This window comes from Dasypus novemcinctus, chromosome X (genome assembly GCF_030445035.2).
Source record: "Dasypus novemcinctus isolate mDasNov1 chromosome X, mDasNov1.1.hap2, whole genome shotgun sequence".
NCBI classification, from domain to species: domain Eukaryota; kingdom Metazoa; phylum Chordata; class Mammalia; order Cingulata; family Dasypodidae; genus Dasypus; species Dasypus novemcinctus.
The window spans coordinates 27,568,929-27,582,419 of record NC_080704.1 but is presented as its reverse complement, the minus strand read 5'-3'; the positions used below and the strand labels follow the sequence as shown (position 1 = coordinate 27,582,419).

General features: G+C 37.8%; 1 protein-coding gene across 7 annotated transcripts in view; it reads right to left on the bottom strand.

Annotated features, from left to right (window-relative positions):
- Positions 1–7,630: 7,630 nt before the first annotated feature.
- Positions 7,631–13,491, bottom strand: part of ZFX (zinc finger protein X-linked) — a 74,080-nt gene continuing 68,219 nt past the window's right edge. For all 7 annotated transcript variants that reach the window (XM_058291810.2, XM_058291812.2, XM_004463758.4 and 4 more), the window contains one exon: positions 7,631–13,233. In XM_058291810.2, the coding sequence (XP_058147793.1) occupies positions 12,050–13,233 (1,184 nt within the window). In that variant the 3' untranslated portion in view covers positions 7,631–12,049. The remainder of the gene's footprint in view (positions 13,234–13,491) is intronic.

The following is a 13,491-nucleotide window of genomic DNA, read 5'->3' as shown; positions in this document are numbered from 1 at the left end:
AAAATAAATAAAAAATATGTTTAAAAAAACACTAAAGAGATTAATAAAAAATGTTCCTACTTGGAATTAAATACTATTATAAAGAGGAAATCAAAAGTGATATGTGGGAAGCAGATGTGGCTCAAATGATAAAGTCTCCACCTACCATATGGGAGGACCCGGGTTCAATCCCTGGGGCCTCCTGGTGAAAAAGAAGAGAAAGCGTGCCTGCGCAGCAAGTCTGTGCTGTTGTGGTGAGCCAAGTGCCCCATGCAGTGAGCCAAGTGTCCACGTGAGTGCCCGATGGCAAGCTGAGTGCCCACATGGCAAGCCGAGTGCCCATGCAGAGAGATGAGTGCCCACGTGGGGAGCCAGTGCCTGCATGGCAAGCCAGTGCCCACGTGGCGAGCCAAGTGACCGCACAGCAAGTCAAGTACCTGCACAGTGAGCCAGTACACGCACAAGCAAGACATGCAGCAAGATGATGATGCAACAAAAGAGAGATGAAGGGGAGAGTCAAGGTGACACAATTGACAGGGAACCTCTCTCCACATCAGAGGTCCCCAGGATCAAATCCTGGTGAATCCTAGAGGAGAATAACAAGAAGACAAAAAGAAATAGATACAGAAAATCACACGGTGAATGGACAGAAAGCACAAACAGCAGGGTGGGGGGGAGGGGAAGGTGTTGTTGCCAACTTTTATTCTCTGGTTCAAATGAACTTCAGAATGAAGAAACACGACCTCAGTACAATCAAACTTCATTTAACCAGCTCAGTATTGAACTCGAACCGGGTGAGGGCAATGATGGAAATGCCCCGTGGTGTTGTTGCACAAGCCTAGCTGAGGCACAAGCCTGGCTGAGGCACCAGTGGAAGCGCCTTCAGTGTTACAGCTCAACCTGCGCCAAGGCACAAACCTAGCCAAGGTGCCAGTGGAAGCCCCTTTAGTGTTACAGCTCAAGCCTGGGCCAAGGCGCAAGCTGGCCAAGGTACCAATGGAAGTGCATAGCTCAGTGTTGCAGCCCGACTTGCCACTCAGTATTTGTTGTTACAGCTCGGCTTGGCATTCTCAGCTCGTCACATCTCACACCTCAGCATTCAGCTCAGCTCGGCTTGGCATTTGTTGCTCAGCCAGTGTTTGCAGCTCAGCTTGGCTTTCACAGCTTGACTCGGCATTGCAGCTCAACATTTCTCTGGCCAGGGCAAAGATGGAATGCGTATTCAGGGCTCCGGAGTTCCTCTTGATATAGTCTAGCTGTGTGATCGCCCTTGGGGGTGGAGCCCCAGTTGTGATGTTCTGATTGGTCAATCACTGGTTCTGAGCAAGGGCATTGGTTAGAAAACCAGATTAGCATATTATGCAAACAGGGTATCCTAACTGGGGAATACTGATTGGCTGATTACGAGAGGTGCTGATTACCTGACAATTAAAGCACTGGGTTCTAATGGTTGAAAACTCTCTTACCCTATTGGTTGACTCAGGATCCCTCTTCCTATTGGTTAGTTCAGGATCCCTCTTCCTAGAGGTCCTAGGCTTAGTAACCTGCTTGCTTCTTCAGAGGGTGATATGTAAGACCATCTAGAGAGTTATGAGGAAACAATTCATACTCGATGGTACACAGTTAAAGCTTTATGCCAAAGGAAATGTACAGCCTTCATTTAAAAAGAAATAAAATTAAATCAAGTAACTTTCACTATACACTTATTGTTCATGTATGTTCATGTATGAATGATATACTTCAATAAAAAACATTTTAAAAAATTAAATCAAGCATGGAACTTAAGATATTAAACCTAGATAACAAATTAAACCAAAAGAAAATGAGTAACAGTGAAAGAGGAAATTAATTAAGTGAAAAACAAAAATCATAAAGGACCAATAAAATTAAGAACTGTTTCTTTGATAATGCCTATGAAATAGCTACACCTCTGTGTTTTAGTTTCCTGGGCTGTTCAAATACCATGAGATGGGCTGGGAATAAATGGGAATTAATTCACTCATGATTTGAGGCTAGGAAAAAGTCAAAATCAAGGCATCATCAAGGTGATGCTTTCCTCCAGAAGACTGGCATTCTAGGGCTGGCTGCCAGCGATCTTTGTGCCTCTAACGGTCATGTGACAAGGCATGTGGGTGTGTCTCCTGGCCTCTGGGTTCTTTTCCGGTTCTGTTGAATTTCAGCTTCTTCCTTCCCTGGCTTGCTTTCTCTCTCTGTATGCATCCCATTTATAACAGAGGATTAAGACCCATCGTGATTGATGTGGGTCACTCTTTAACTGAAATAACCTCCTCAAAAAGTCCTATTTACAGGAAGTGGACTTGGCCCAGTGGTTAGGGCATCCGTCTACCACATGGGAGGTCTGCGGTTCAAACCCCGGGCCTCCTTGACCCGTGTGGAACTGGCCCATGTGCAGTGCTGATGCGCGCAAGGAGTGCCCTGCCATGCAGGGGTGTCCCCCGGAAGGGGAGCCCCACGCGCAAGGAGTGCACCCAGTAAGGAGAGCCGCCCAGCGCGAAAGAAAGTGCAGCCTGCCCAGGAATGGTGCCGCACGCACAGAGAGCTGACACAGCAAGATGACGCAACAAAAAGAAACACAGATTCCCATGCCGCTGACAACAACAGAAGCAGACAAAGAAGAACACGCAGCAAAATGGACGCAGAGAACAGACAACGGGGCAGGGGGTGTGGGGGAAGGGGAGAGGGAAAAAAAGGCCTATTTACAATGGATTCACACCCACAGAAATAGATTAAAGAACATGTTTTTCTGGGGGTACATACAGCTTCAAACCACCACACTGTGAAAGACTGATTAAAGAAAAAGATGAGAGAAAACAAAACATGGTAATATAATCAGAAATGCAAGAGATTAAAATAATTATAAGGTTATGTCCACCTCTATGGCAATAAATTGAAAATCTAGAAAAGTGGTTCTCCACCTTGGCTGCATGTTGCAATCGCTTAAGGAGCTTGAAAAAACAGTGATGCCCGAGTCCCACTCCTGGAGATTCTAATTTAATTGGTCTCAGGTGTGGCCCGGGATGTCTAAGGGCTCCCTGACATGATTCTGGTGTTAGCCAAAATTAACAACCACTGAATTCCTACAGAGCCGGGATACTCATAATGTGACCCTCGGCCCAGCAGCATCACCAGGGAGCTTGTTAGCATCTCAGAATCATAGGCCCCACCCCAGGTCCACTGAATCAGAATGAGCATTTTACAACAACCCCCCCCACCCCGGGTGATTTGTATACATATTAATATACGAGAAGTACTGATCTAGAGAAAAATGGATGATTTCCCAAGTCAAATATAGATAACAGCATTTATTTAAGAAGAAAATTTGATGGACCAATTAACATAGAAGAGATCAGAAGAATAAAGACCTCTCATTTATAAAGAGACCCAAAAGCTTTTACAACTGAATTCTATCTAATCTTTAAAAATCAGATAACACCTTTGATTTAGTTTAGTGTTTATTTTGTCCTTCTTTCATTTTGTTTTTGCCACCTGTTGATTTTTGAACCATTCTAGATTATAGAAAAGTTTCCAAATTAATCCTATGAAGCTTGTGTTTCATTAATATTCAAACCTGATAACAATAGTACAAAACAAGAAAATTCCAGAATTGTGAACATAGATACAAACATTCTATATAAAATGCTAGCCATTTTAAGCAACAATATATTTAAAGAATGATTTAAAAAATGCTTATTTTTATTCTAAAAATATGAGTATGGTTTTACTTTAGAAAATCTATCAGTGTAACTCAATATACTTCATTACAACAACAAATTAAAAGAGATAGCCAAATAATTAAATTAATAGATGGCTAAAAGCCATTTGATCGTATAAGCCATTCCTAGTAAGATCTCTAAGTAAATAATAAAGGGAGGAAACTAGTTAACTTTGGTAGAGGCTATTTTCCAAAACTAACAGTATATTAAATAGTTAAATAATAAAGTGTTGCCACTAAAATTGAGAGCAACACAGGAATAGAGCTATCACCACTACTTATATATTACTTAACATTGTTTTAGAAGTTCTAGTTAATGTAAGACATAAAAAGAAAATAATTGACAACTTTTTGTGATATGATTGCACACACACAGATTCAAGAGTACTAATGCACAATCAAAATTGGAAAGATAATTGATAAATTAGCAGGGTACATGAATAACATTTAAAAACAAATAGCTTTTCTCTGTAGTCTTGCAGTATCTAGGTAGCTCCAGAAAGTATAATGTACTTATGAAGAGTGTTGGACTTATATGAAGAATGTAATAAAATGTTATTAAAGAATGTAAAACAAGATCAGAATAAATGGAGGAACATGGATGTGAAGACAATAGGATAAAAATGACAGGCTCAGTTTCTTATTAAAAAGTTCATGCAACTTGAATTAAAAATCCCAATGGGTCTTTTATGGGAAACTGTGTAAATGATTGTAATGTTCCTATGGAAGGATAAATGTCAAGCAAACTATGAAAAAGAATACAACAAAAGAGGGATTTGCCTCCTAGATATTAAAGTTAACACACATAGATTACTGTGTGTAAAATAACAAGGTTTTGGCACAGGAATAACAAATAGATCAGTAAAAGGAATAGATTTCAGAAATAAATGCAAGGATATATGTGAACTTAACATATAACAAAGTGTCTTTTCAGTTCATGGGGGTAGAGGATGACTTAATAAATGGTACTGGTATAACTGGCTCTCTATCCAAGAGAAAAAAAAAACTAACCTCTACCAAACAGCATATTCCAAAATAATTTTAATGCTATAAAAATCCAAATAAAATTAAAACAATTAAAATATCAGAAGAAAATCTAGGAGTATATTTGAAGAGCCTTGGAATGAAAGTGAGAGAGAGCGATGGATAGAATGACAGGGCAAAAGTTGGTGGATCTGGGTGTCTGGATGGGGTATGTTGGAGTTCTCTGTATGGGTTTTGAATTAATTTGCAACTGTCTTGTAAGTTTGAAATTATTTCCAAATAAAAAGTTTATCTAAAAAGATAGCATATATACAATAACAAGATAAACTGTAACCTAGTTACAGTTTAGAAATTAACAGGTCTAATATACAGAAAATCCCAAACAGAAAAAGGGGCAGAGGATTTGAACAGGCAGTTAAAGAGAAAACCCAAAGGGTCGTCAGACCCATGAAAGTATTACTTCACCTCACTGGGAGACAGGTCAAAGCATGTCTAAACTGATGGCACAGACTTAAAAAGCCCACTGTGAAATTGGCTATAACCCCCACGTGAGACTGAGGGGAATAGACCCTCTCTTATATTGCTATGGGAGTGTGAATTGCTACAACCCTTCAACCTTCAACATCCAACAAGTATTTATTCAGCACCTGCTACGCATCAGGTGCTGTTCTAGGTGAACAGCAGTAAACAAAACAGACCAAACTCCCTGCATTCCTGGAACTTATATTCTGGCAGAAAATAATTCGGTAATAACTAGCAAAATTTTAAAAATAGCACATATCCTTTCACTTGGCAGTCTTATCTTGGGAGAATTCATCCTACAGAAATCAGAGCACAAGTGTGTAAGGATTATATGTACAATGATAGTTACTCCAGCATTCCTGTAGTGGCAGAAAATTGGAAACCTAAATGTCCATCAATAGAGGGAGTGGCTAAATAAATTATGGCATGTCCAATACATGGAGTGTTATTCAGCTATTAAGATGAGATAGAGCTCAGTCTGTTGTCCCGGAGGGATGGACAATATATTAAGTGACCTGTAGAGCTATGTAATCTCATTTGGGTCAAAAATTTTGAATAACAACCTAAATGTTCCAGAGCCTTCTCTCACTTTTTATATGAATCTTGGTACAGGTTTGTGTGAGCATAGAGGAAAGGTGTAGAGGAATATGCACACAGTCTGTTAACTATGATTATCTCAAGGAAGTTGGCTTGGAAGAAGTGTGGGAGATCCTTTAGTTTGTCTTCGTACTTATTTTTTGGTGTACAACATCTACTATAATAACGTGTATTTTGCAATTGAAACTCTAATAATATTAACCCTCAAGAAGGACATTTTTTGAAGGATAATGATTTTCTGGGTAATTGGGACTGGGGGGAGGGGGGAACTTTACTTTCTTTTTTGTACTATTCTGAAATTTCCAAATCCTCTCCAAAAAGAATGTACATTTAAAAAAAAAAAAGTAAGGCAACCAGTAGAAATGAAAAATGCTTGATGTTTGAAAAGCAAATCGTCAAAACACAGAATTGATGCTGTGGTTTACAAGATGGAAAAAATATTTATGACTCTGGACCAAGATGGGAAGGGCACGAAGACAAACAATCCCTTTACCAAAGTAGGTGGCATGGTGGGTGATCATTTTTCCAATTTTTGTTGTGAAAACATGCAATAAAAACTTGCATGGTTTCCATCTTTGAATAACAGTAAATACTTTTGCCATTTGAAAATTATTTTTCAGAAGAAAAATTAAAGCATACTGCCCTGGAAGAAATAGGAACTAAACCTCTGAAAGTCTGTCACAACCATCCTAAAAAGCGGGAAGTGTGGAGTCAATAGGGGAAAGACTGACACAAATAAGCAAGACTATAAAGGTAAAAGAGCTCAAATTTTGCTAGTATGCTAATGCCCGAGGGCAACCCAGAATTGGACTAACCCTTATTTTATTAGACCCTGCCTTTCCCCTCCCAAGCTGGGGAGGATGCTGCAGCCATTCCCTACCACTTGCTCCATTTCTCTGGTGGGAGACCAACCAGCCTCTCCATTGCCCACTCCGAGGACTATAAAGTAGGCCCCATGCCTTCAAGTGATTTGCTGCATTAGTCAAGGCCCAGAGTGGGGGGAAATAGCGGGTAGACCTATTTTGGCCTCCAGGTCTCTAAATTCAGCTTTACTCGTATTAAGTTGCACGTTCAATTGGTAGTTTTTTTTTTTTTTTAAAGATTTATTTACTTCTCTCCCCTCCTCCCCCCCCCCATTGGTAGTTTCTTATGTTTATTTTCAATGTGGTTAAAACCTGGAGGGGTGGACAGCAGTGATTAGCACCTCCAAACCCCAAGAGATGGCTTTGCAGTACCTTTCCTTATTTCAAAGAATCTCAGGCAAAAGGAAAATGGATTCTGTATTTAAAGTCATAAAGGAAAAGCAGAAATAATATTGTCTTGGAGAACGAAATAATATTGTCTAGTTATTCAACTTTAGTCAATGTGTTTAGAAATTTCTGTGGTAATCCACACAGCAAAATGCCATCTACAATTCCTAAGCAGGTTTTCTGTAGCCAAGTATCCTAATGGCTTTAATAATATCAACGGGTCACTAGGATGTCAGATTCTTTGTTTACCATTACCAGCAACACCAGTTAACATAGACCAAGTGGATAGGGAACACAAAGCAAGGAAAAACAACCACCTCAGACGTCAATAATGAACTAAGTATTTCTATCTCAGAAGTCATGAAAATAATTTTAAAATCTGGGTAGGTACAGGTGTTATACCTCTATGCAACAGTGATACTTCCATCAGCGCTGAACCACTCAAGGGGTTGCATCACTTGCAGCTTGTAAAGTATTGGGGATTTATTAGTTGTGCAATTTAAGCCTCCTCATTTCCACGCGTGTCTGTGCATATGCCTTGTCTATAGCCAACACTCCACTAGGGTAACTTAAAACAAAATAGGAATTTATTTACAATAGCAAAATGTCAAAATAACAGGAACAATATATAACAAATGCAAGAATTATTTCATGTAAAAGGCAAACAATATATACATGATGAAACAAAGGATAAAACAAATCATAAGGGCAACTTAATTTTGACCTTTCCAAAACAGTTGCAGAATGTGGCAAAAATGGTTTTTCAAATATGACTTAAGTAACCTTGGGGCAATCAATTAAAAAAACACTCACACACACACACTTTTCAGCCCTTCTCTTACTTGCTAAATCCTTCCTCTGAATTCTATTTACCTTTGAGGAATGTTAACTTAATGGAGGCCATACTAAATTTATGAAATGTAGGCTATTTACGTGTGCATTAAAGATATACTTCTTGACTGGCAGGCCCACAATTTAAGAAGGGTAAATCAAAAGAGTAAACTAACTGGGTCCTATTTCACCTTCACTGCTTATTTCTGGTGTTTTGTTTTTGGGTTTGTGTGGAATTTTCTTGTCTATCATACAAAATGTTACACTGGTCAACTTTTAAGTTCCTCAAGTGCTCTAAAACCAGTGTTTTCCAAACTTGAGCATGTACCAGAATCTCTTGGAGAACATGTTAAAACCCAGATCCCTGGGTCCCACCCCCAGTTTCTTTGGGTTTGGGGTGGAGCTGAGAATTTGAATTTCTAACAGGTTCCCAGGTGATGCTGATGCAGCCAGTCCCCAGGTCACACTTTGAAAACCACTGCTCCGAAATATCACACCTTTTAAGATTTAGATTGGTCGTAATACTTTTCCTTAGTGAATCCTAAAATTTGTGGGGAATAAAGGAAATTGTTAATACTGAGATTTCTTGCCAACAGGGCAGTATGTTAGACTGCTTGGGATCACAGGCCTGGGCAGGTATTACCTATCGGGCAGGCATTTTATTACAATGAACCTTTTCAGCATGCTATGGTTTTGACTGACTTACGGCTCTGCACAGTGACCATTCACCATGTCCTAACAATCAATTAACTCCTTTTATTTATTGTTTCAACTACTGGGAAAACCTGCAGAATCGCATCTTTTCAGATGGCTCAAACCTGTCCTCTTATTCTCTCTTGACTCTTGATAAAGTACATAACTTGCAGTTTTTACTATGACAATGACCCATTTTCTAGTATGTTAGTGTTTACTAGAGCCCTCCAAACTGAGCACAAAGAGGTAACTCTAGTGCAGCAGGGTCTTCTCCTGTGGAGGTGGTGACAATCCCCACTGACTAAATGTGCTGCAGATTTATACTGAAATGATCTTGAAGTGCTCTGCTCTCAAAAACCACTTTATGCATGGGAAATTTATCTCCAGGGAACTGAAGATGCTAATAAAACAAATCCTTTATGGAGATAAAAGAAAAAAGTGAATTTCAAGGACATGCTCATCAAAGACTCACCAATTACCTCTAAACTTCTCTGAAATATTACTTGCAAATTCATAGGACTGAAATATTATCAGTATTTGCATCCAAATCACAAAATTCAGAGCAATCAAGCATTCTGCATTCCATTGCTGTATAAAATGAATTAAGAAATGGGGAAATGAAAATAATCCACTGCTTTTGCTGTTTATTAGGTTTACAAAAAACTGTACATTTTTTTAAGAAAAAGCATTAACTTAGTACTGGTATCAAATAGACTAAACATTAACAGGAAAATATTGATTTTTATTTTTGCACGTTATTCTCAAATACACAATTACAATGTCACACATCCCTATATGATTTTCTTTTTATGTATTTTACTTTTTTTTTTTACAAATTGTACAGAGGGAGGGACATACAATATTTAATAGGATATTTCTACAGAACAATAACTTATATTATGTCCTTGTAAAAATCTGTACCTCTTTAAAACATTTAACTGAAACATCCTTTTTTTTAGCTTTGCTAATCAAAAGTGTTTTAGGAATTAAAACTAGGTTGTAACTAATGTCAGTACATAACAGTGACTACAATTTCATTTTTTCTTTATACAGACAAATACATTTTATCATATTCACTTGACCAAACCCTTAAATACCTTTTAAAGGTTTCAATATTGTGCTTTAAAAAAAGAAAACTGTGTATGATTCCAGACTATGTAAGAGAAATATAAAGTGTGTACAGTGTTGTGTTCTTTATCTTTCAGTTTATTTAAAAAAATATAGTTAAATGACCAATTATTTCTATTTTCTGTATTAATTTTACAGGATGTTTCAAAATTCTTAAATTTCTTTTATTTAAGGGTTTTCTTTTACATTATTTCAGGGAAAAATAAAAACTAAGGGAGATTTTAAAGGTTCTCACACAAAAAAAGACAGAGCTTTCAAGAATAGTACTGAAGGGCAATGAATCACACAACTGTAAGTTACTTATTAAAAAAAAAAAAAAGAATAAGAAAAAAAGGCATGTTATCGGGGCCAACAAGTATAGGAATTCCAAAATCCATCCCTTGGCTTTGACTGGCATTTAGGATGGAGTTCCTACCAGCCTAAAGCACTTGATTTAGAACTAGACAAAATCAGTCGAGCACTTCAGAGGCTTGTCAAACACCAAATATGTAGATTTCTAACCTTATAATTATAACTTCTGAATATAAATATCCATATCAAAGAGAAAAGTGAAAGGTTAAATCTTGACAGCAAGGAGGGGATGGAGCACCATATTGGAGTGGCAAGGTAGTTACCGAATGGGAAGAAAATTTCTCATCTCCCACGACGTGCCAGATACTTATGTGCCAAGAGCCAGCGTAAGGGACCCCAAAAAGTATTTTCTGTTCTCCAAGATACATATTAACATAGCCAAAACCTAATAACTACATTAATTTTATAAATTTATGACTCTGACTCAGTCTGATTTGTTTTAAAAAATGTCAACTTTCAATGAAAAACAAAACTGTGAAAGACTTGGTGATATTCCAAATAAGGCCTCAGATTTTCATTACACACTTAAAACACACCTTTATCTTCTAATCAAAGCCAACTTGAGTGTTAAATTTTTTTTTTTAACATTTGCTAACTATAACTGTCTAAGGAATAACAAAGCAGGCTTGGTGTAAGTGGTAATTAGCACCCATTCTGGTACATGGGGCCACTGCTTCCTCTTAGTCCCCCTTATTTGGTGAGACACAGAATTCTCTCATGGGCTTCTCAGAGAAAACTTAGAGGATTATATCTGGATACTCATTAGCTTTTCAGAAAAATATAAAGGCATGAAGCTGAAATTGTATGAAAACATTCTATCTAGAAACATCTTAACTTCTATTTCTCAATTACCAAAGATATTTAAAAGAAAATACCTTTATTCTTTAAAAATACTAGTGTCCTTATTTTTCCTTCTAATTCTTCACCTGAGTAGTCTCTCTGAAGAGCATGATTTACAAAATGCTCTCTCATGCATCCCTGGATCTTTCACGTTATTGTAAATTTAATACTTTTCATTATAGATTTTAAACAACTACTACTTGGGGTTGTGTGTATAAATATGTAAAATAAGCAATACACACAGATACATGTCATATATATGTGTATAGATATATATAAGTCAGGGTACATTTATATATATAAAGTTGCAAAAGATCCTATGAGCCACGAATTACCTCTAGGAGAGTCCAAAATTCAGTCCTCAGTAAGTCTCATTTATAGCACACAACCATTCCAAGACAAAGCAGCACAGACAGAATAATAAAAACACAACAGGATCAAGCAAAATTTTTCAATTAGGTTCTCTAAAAGTCTGCTATATTGACAAAAGATGTAAATACTCCAAAGAAAGCTAGACAAAATGAAAGTTAAACACAAACCCAGCCACTGTTCTTTACTCAGCAATGCTAGGTATGCAAAAGCTCAAATGGAAACTTACAATGTCATGTGGTTTGAAAATATTAAGCAAGACAAGTATATGACTTTCGTGTCATTATAATTAGACCTGACCATAAAATCTCCCATTTATAGTAGTAGAGGTCTCTGACGATTTTATTGTGAGAAATTTGTTAGAAAAAAAAAAAGTCAACATGAATACTTTCAGAGTACCAGTCTAAAGTTACCTTAACTTTAAGTTAAATGGTCTTAGAAGAGTACCATCAACCATCAAGGTAAGCAAGGTAAATATTTAAATAAATATAAAACCTCTAAGATAGAAAAGTTCAGTACAGAATCAGGGACTACTTTATTAAAAGCAACTTGCTTGTTGCTGCTTTTCCCCATTTATTAAACAAACTGAATAGAATTCAGAACACACTATTGAACAAAATGTAAAAAAAAAAAAAAAAGTCAACTAGAAGCAATAATCTATTTGTACACAGCATAAATCAATATACAGTATTGTATGTGAACAAGACTGATTGGCTTCCAAATGAATTTTCTGCTTCAAGGCCAATCTCTATAAAAGTCTGGAAAAGTCCTGTTAGGGCAGGCCAACTTCTTTGTGATGTCGCATTATGTGCTGGTTCTTTTCCGAAGGTCTTCGGAACCCTTTCTTGCAGTACTCACAACGGTGAGGATAGTCTTTCGTATGAATGGAAATAACGTGCCGTTTAAAGCCTGAGGCATCCGTAGTGCTGTACTCACAGTATTCACACTGATAGACTTTCCGGCCACTGTGCGTCTTCATGTGCTTTTTAAGCTCATTCTGTTGCCTAAATCCTTTTCTACATCGCTTACACCTAAACGGAAGATCTTTTGTGTGAACTGAGAGAATATGGCGACTCAGAACAAATGGATCTGCAATCTTAAAGTCACAATGTCTACACTGGTGCATTTTTTTACCCTTGTGGGCAGCCACATGTTTCTTGAGTTCTGAAGGCCTGTGAAAGCCTTTATCACACATGTCACACTTGTGGGGGTAGTCCTTTGTGTGAACTGAAATTATGTGTCGTTTCAAATCGCTTGAGTTCGAACTCTTGTGGTCACAATGCAAACACTGGTGTGTTTTGCTTTCTTGGTGGATAAGAGCATGTTGCTGCACCTCTTTGGTATCTGAGAAAGTCAGAAGACAAATGTCACATTTGAATGGCATCTCTTTACTATGCTTAGTTTTTACATGGGTTTTCAAGTTAGAGGAGTCTGCAGACCTATATTCGCAGTACTGGCACTGGTACGGCTTCTCCCCAGTATGGATTCGCATGTGCTTTTTGAGCTCTGATGGATGACGAAAACCTTTACCGCACTCCACACAAATATGAGGAAAGTTCTTGCTGTGGACCGCCAAAAGGTGGCGATTCAACAATCCTTGTTCAGCGGTCTCATATTCACAGAATTTACACTTGTGCATTTTGTTGGCTCCCTTTTCCTTATGCACCATTTTGTGAGTAAACAAAGCCCCAGCATGAGAGAAATGTTTCCCACACTCATCGCATTCAATGGCCTTCTCTGCCTTGCTGGTCAGCTTGTGGCTCTCTAGGTGGTTGTGTAAACTTATCTTCTTGTTGGTAGTGTAATCACAGTCAGTACAGCGGTATTTCTTCTTGGTTAGGTGTTCAGGATGGTTTTTCATGTGCCTCTTCAAGAAACCTCTCGACTTAAACTTCTTCCCACAAATCATGCAAGGATAGACTGTCAGGGGGTGTCCATCAGGGCCAATGATTATTGCTAAGAAAAGGAAAAGACAAGAGCATGAGAGTACAAAGTTCTGTTTCGTTTCCTGCAAGAATTTAAATTGTGTGTTCTGAACATTACTGGGCAAGTACTCTTAAGTTAGGTTGTTTGCTACTTAACATTCCTTTGTTTTTCAATATAAGAGAACCTGTTGTGGAAACTTCATTCAATATTATTGTACCAATCTCACTCCCTCCAGTCTTTTTTTAAAAGTAACTTCTATCAACTAGTGATTCACACTATATTGATTTA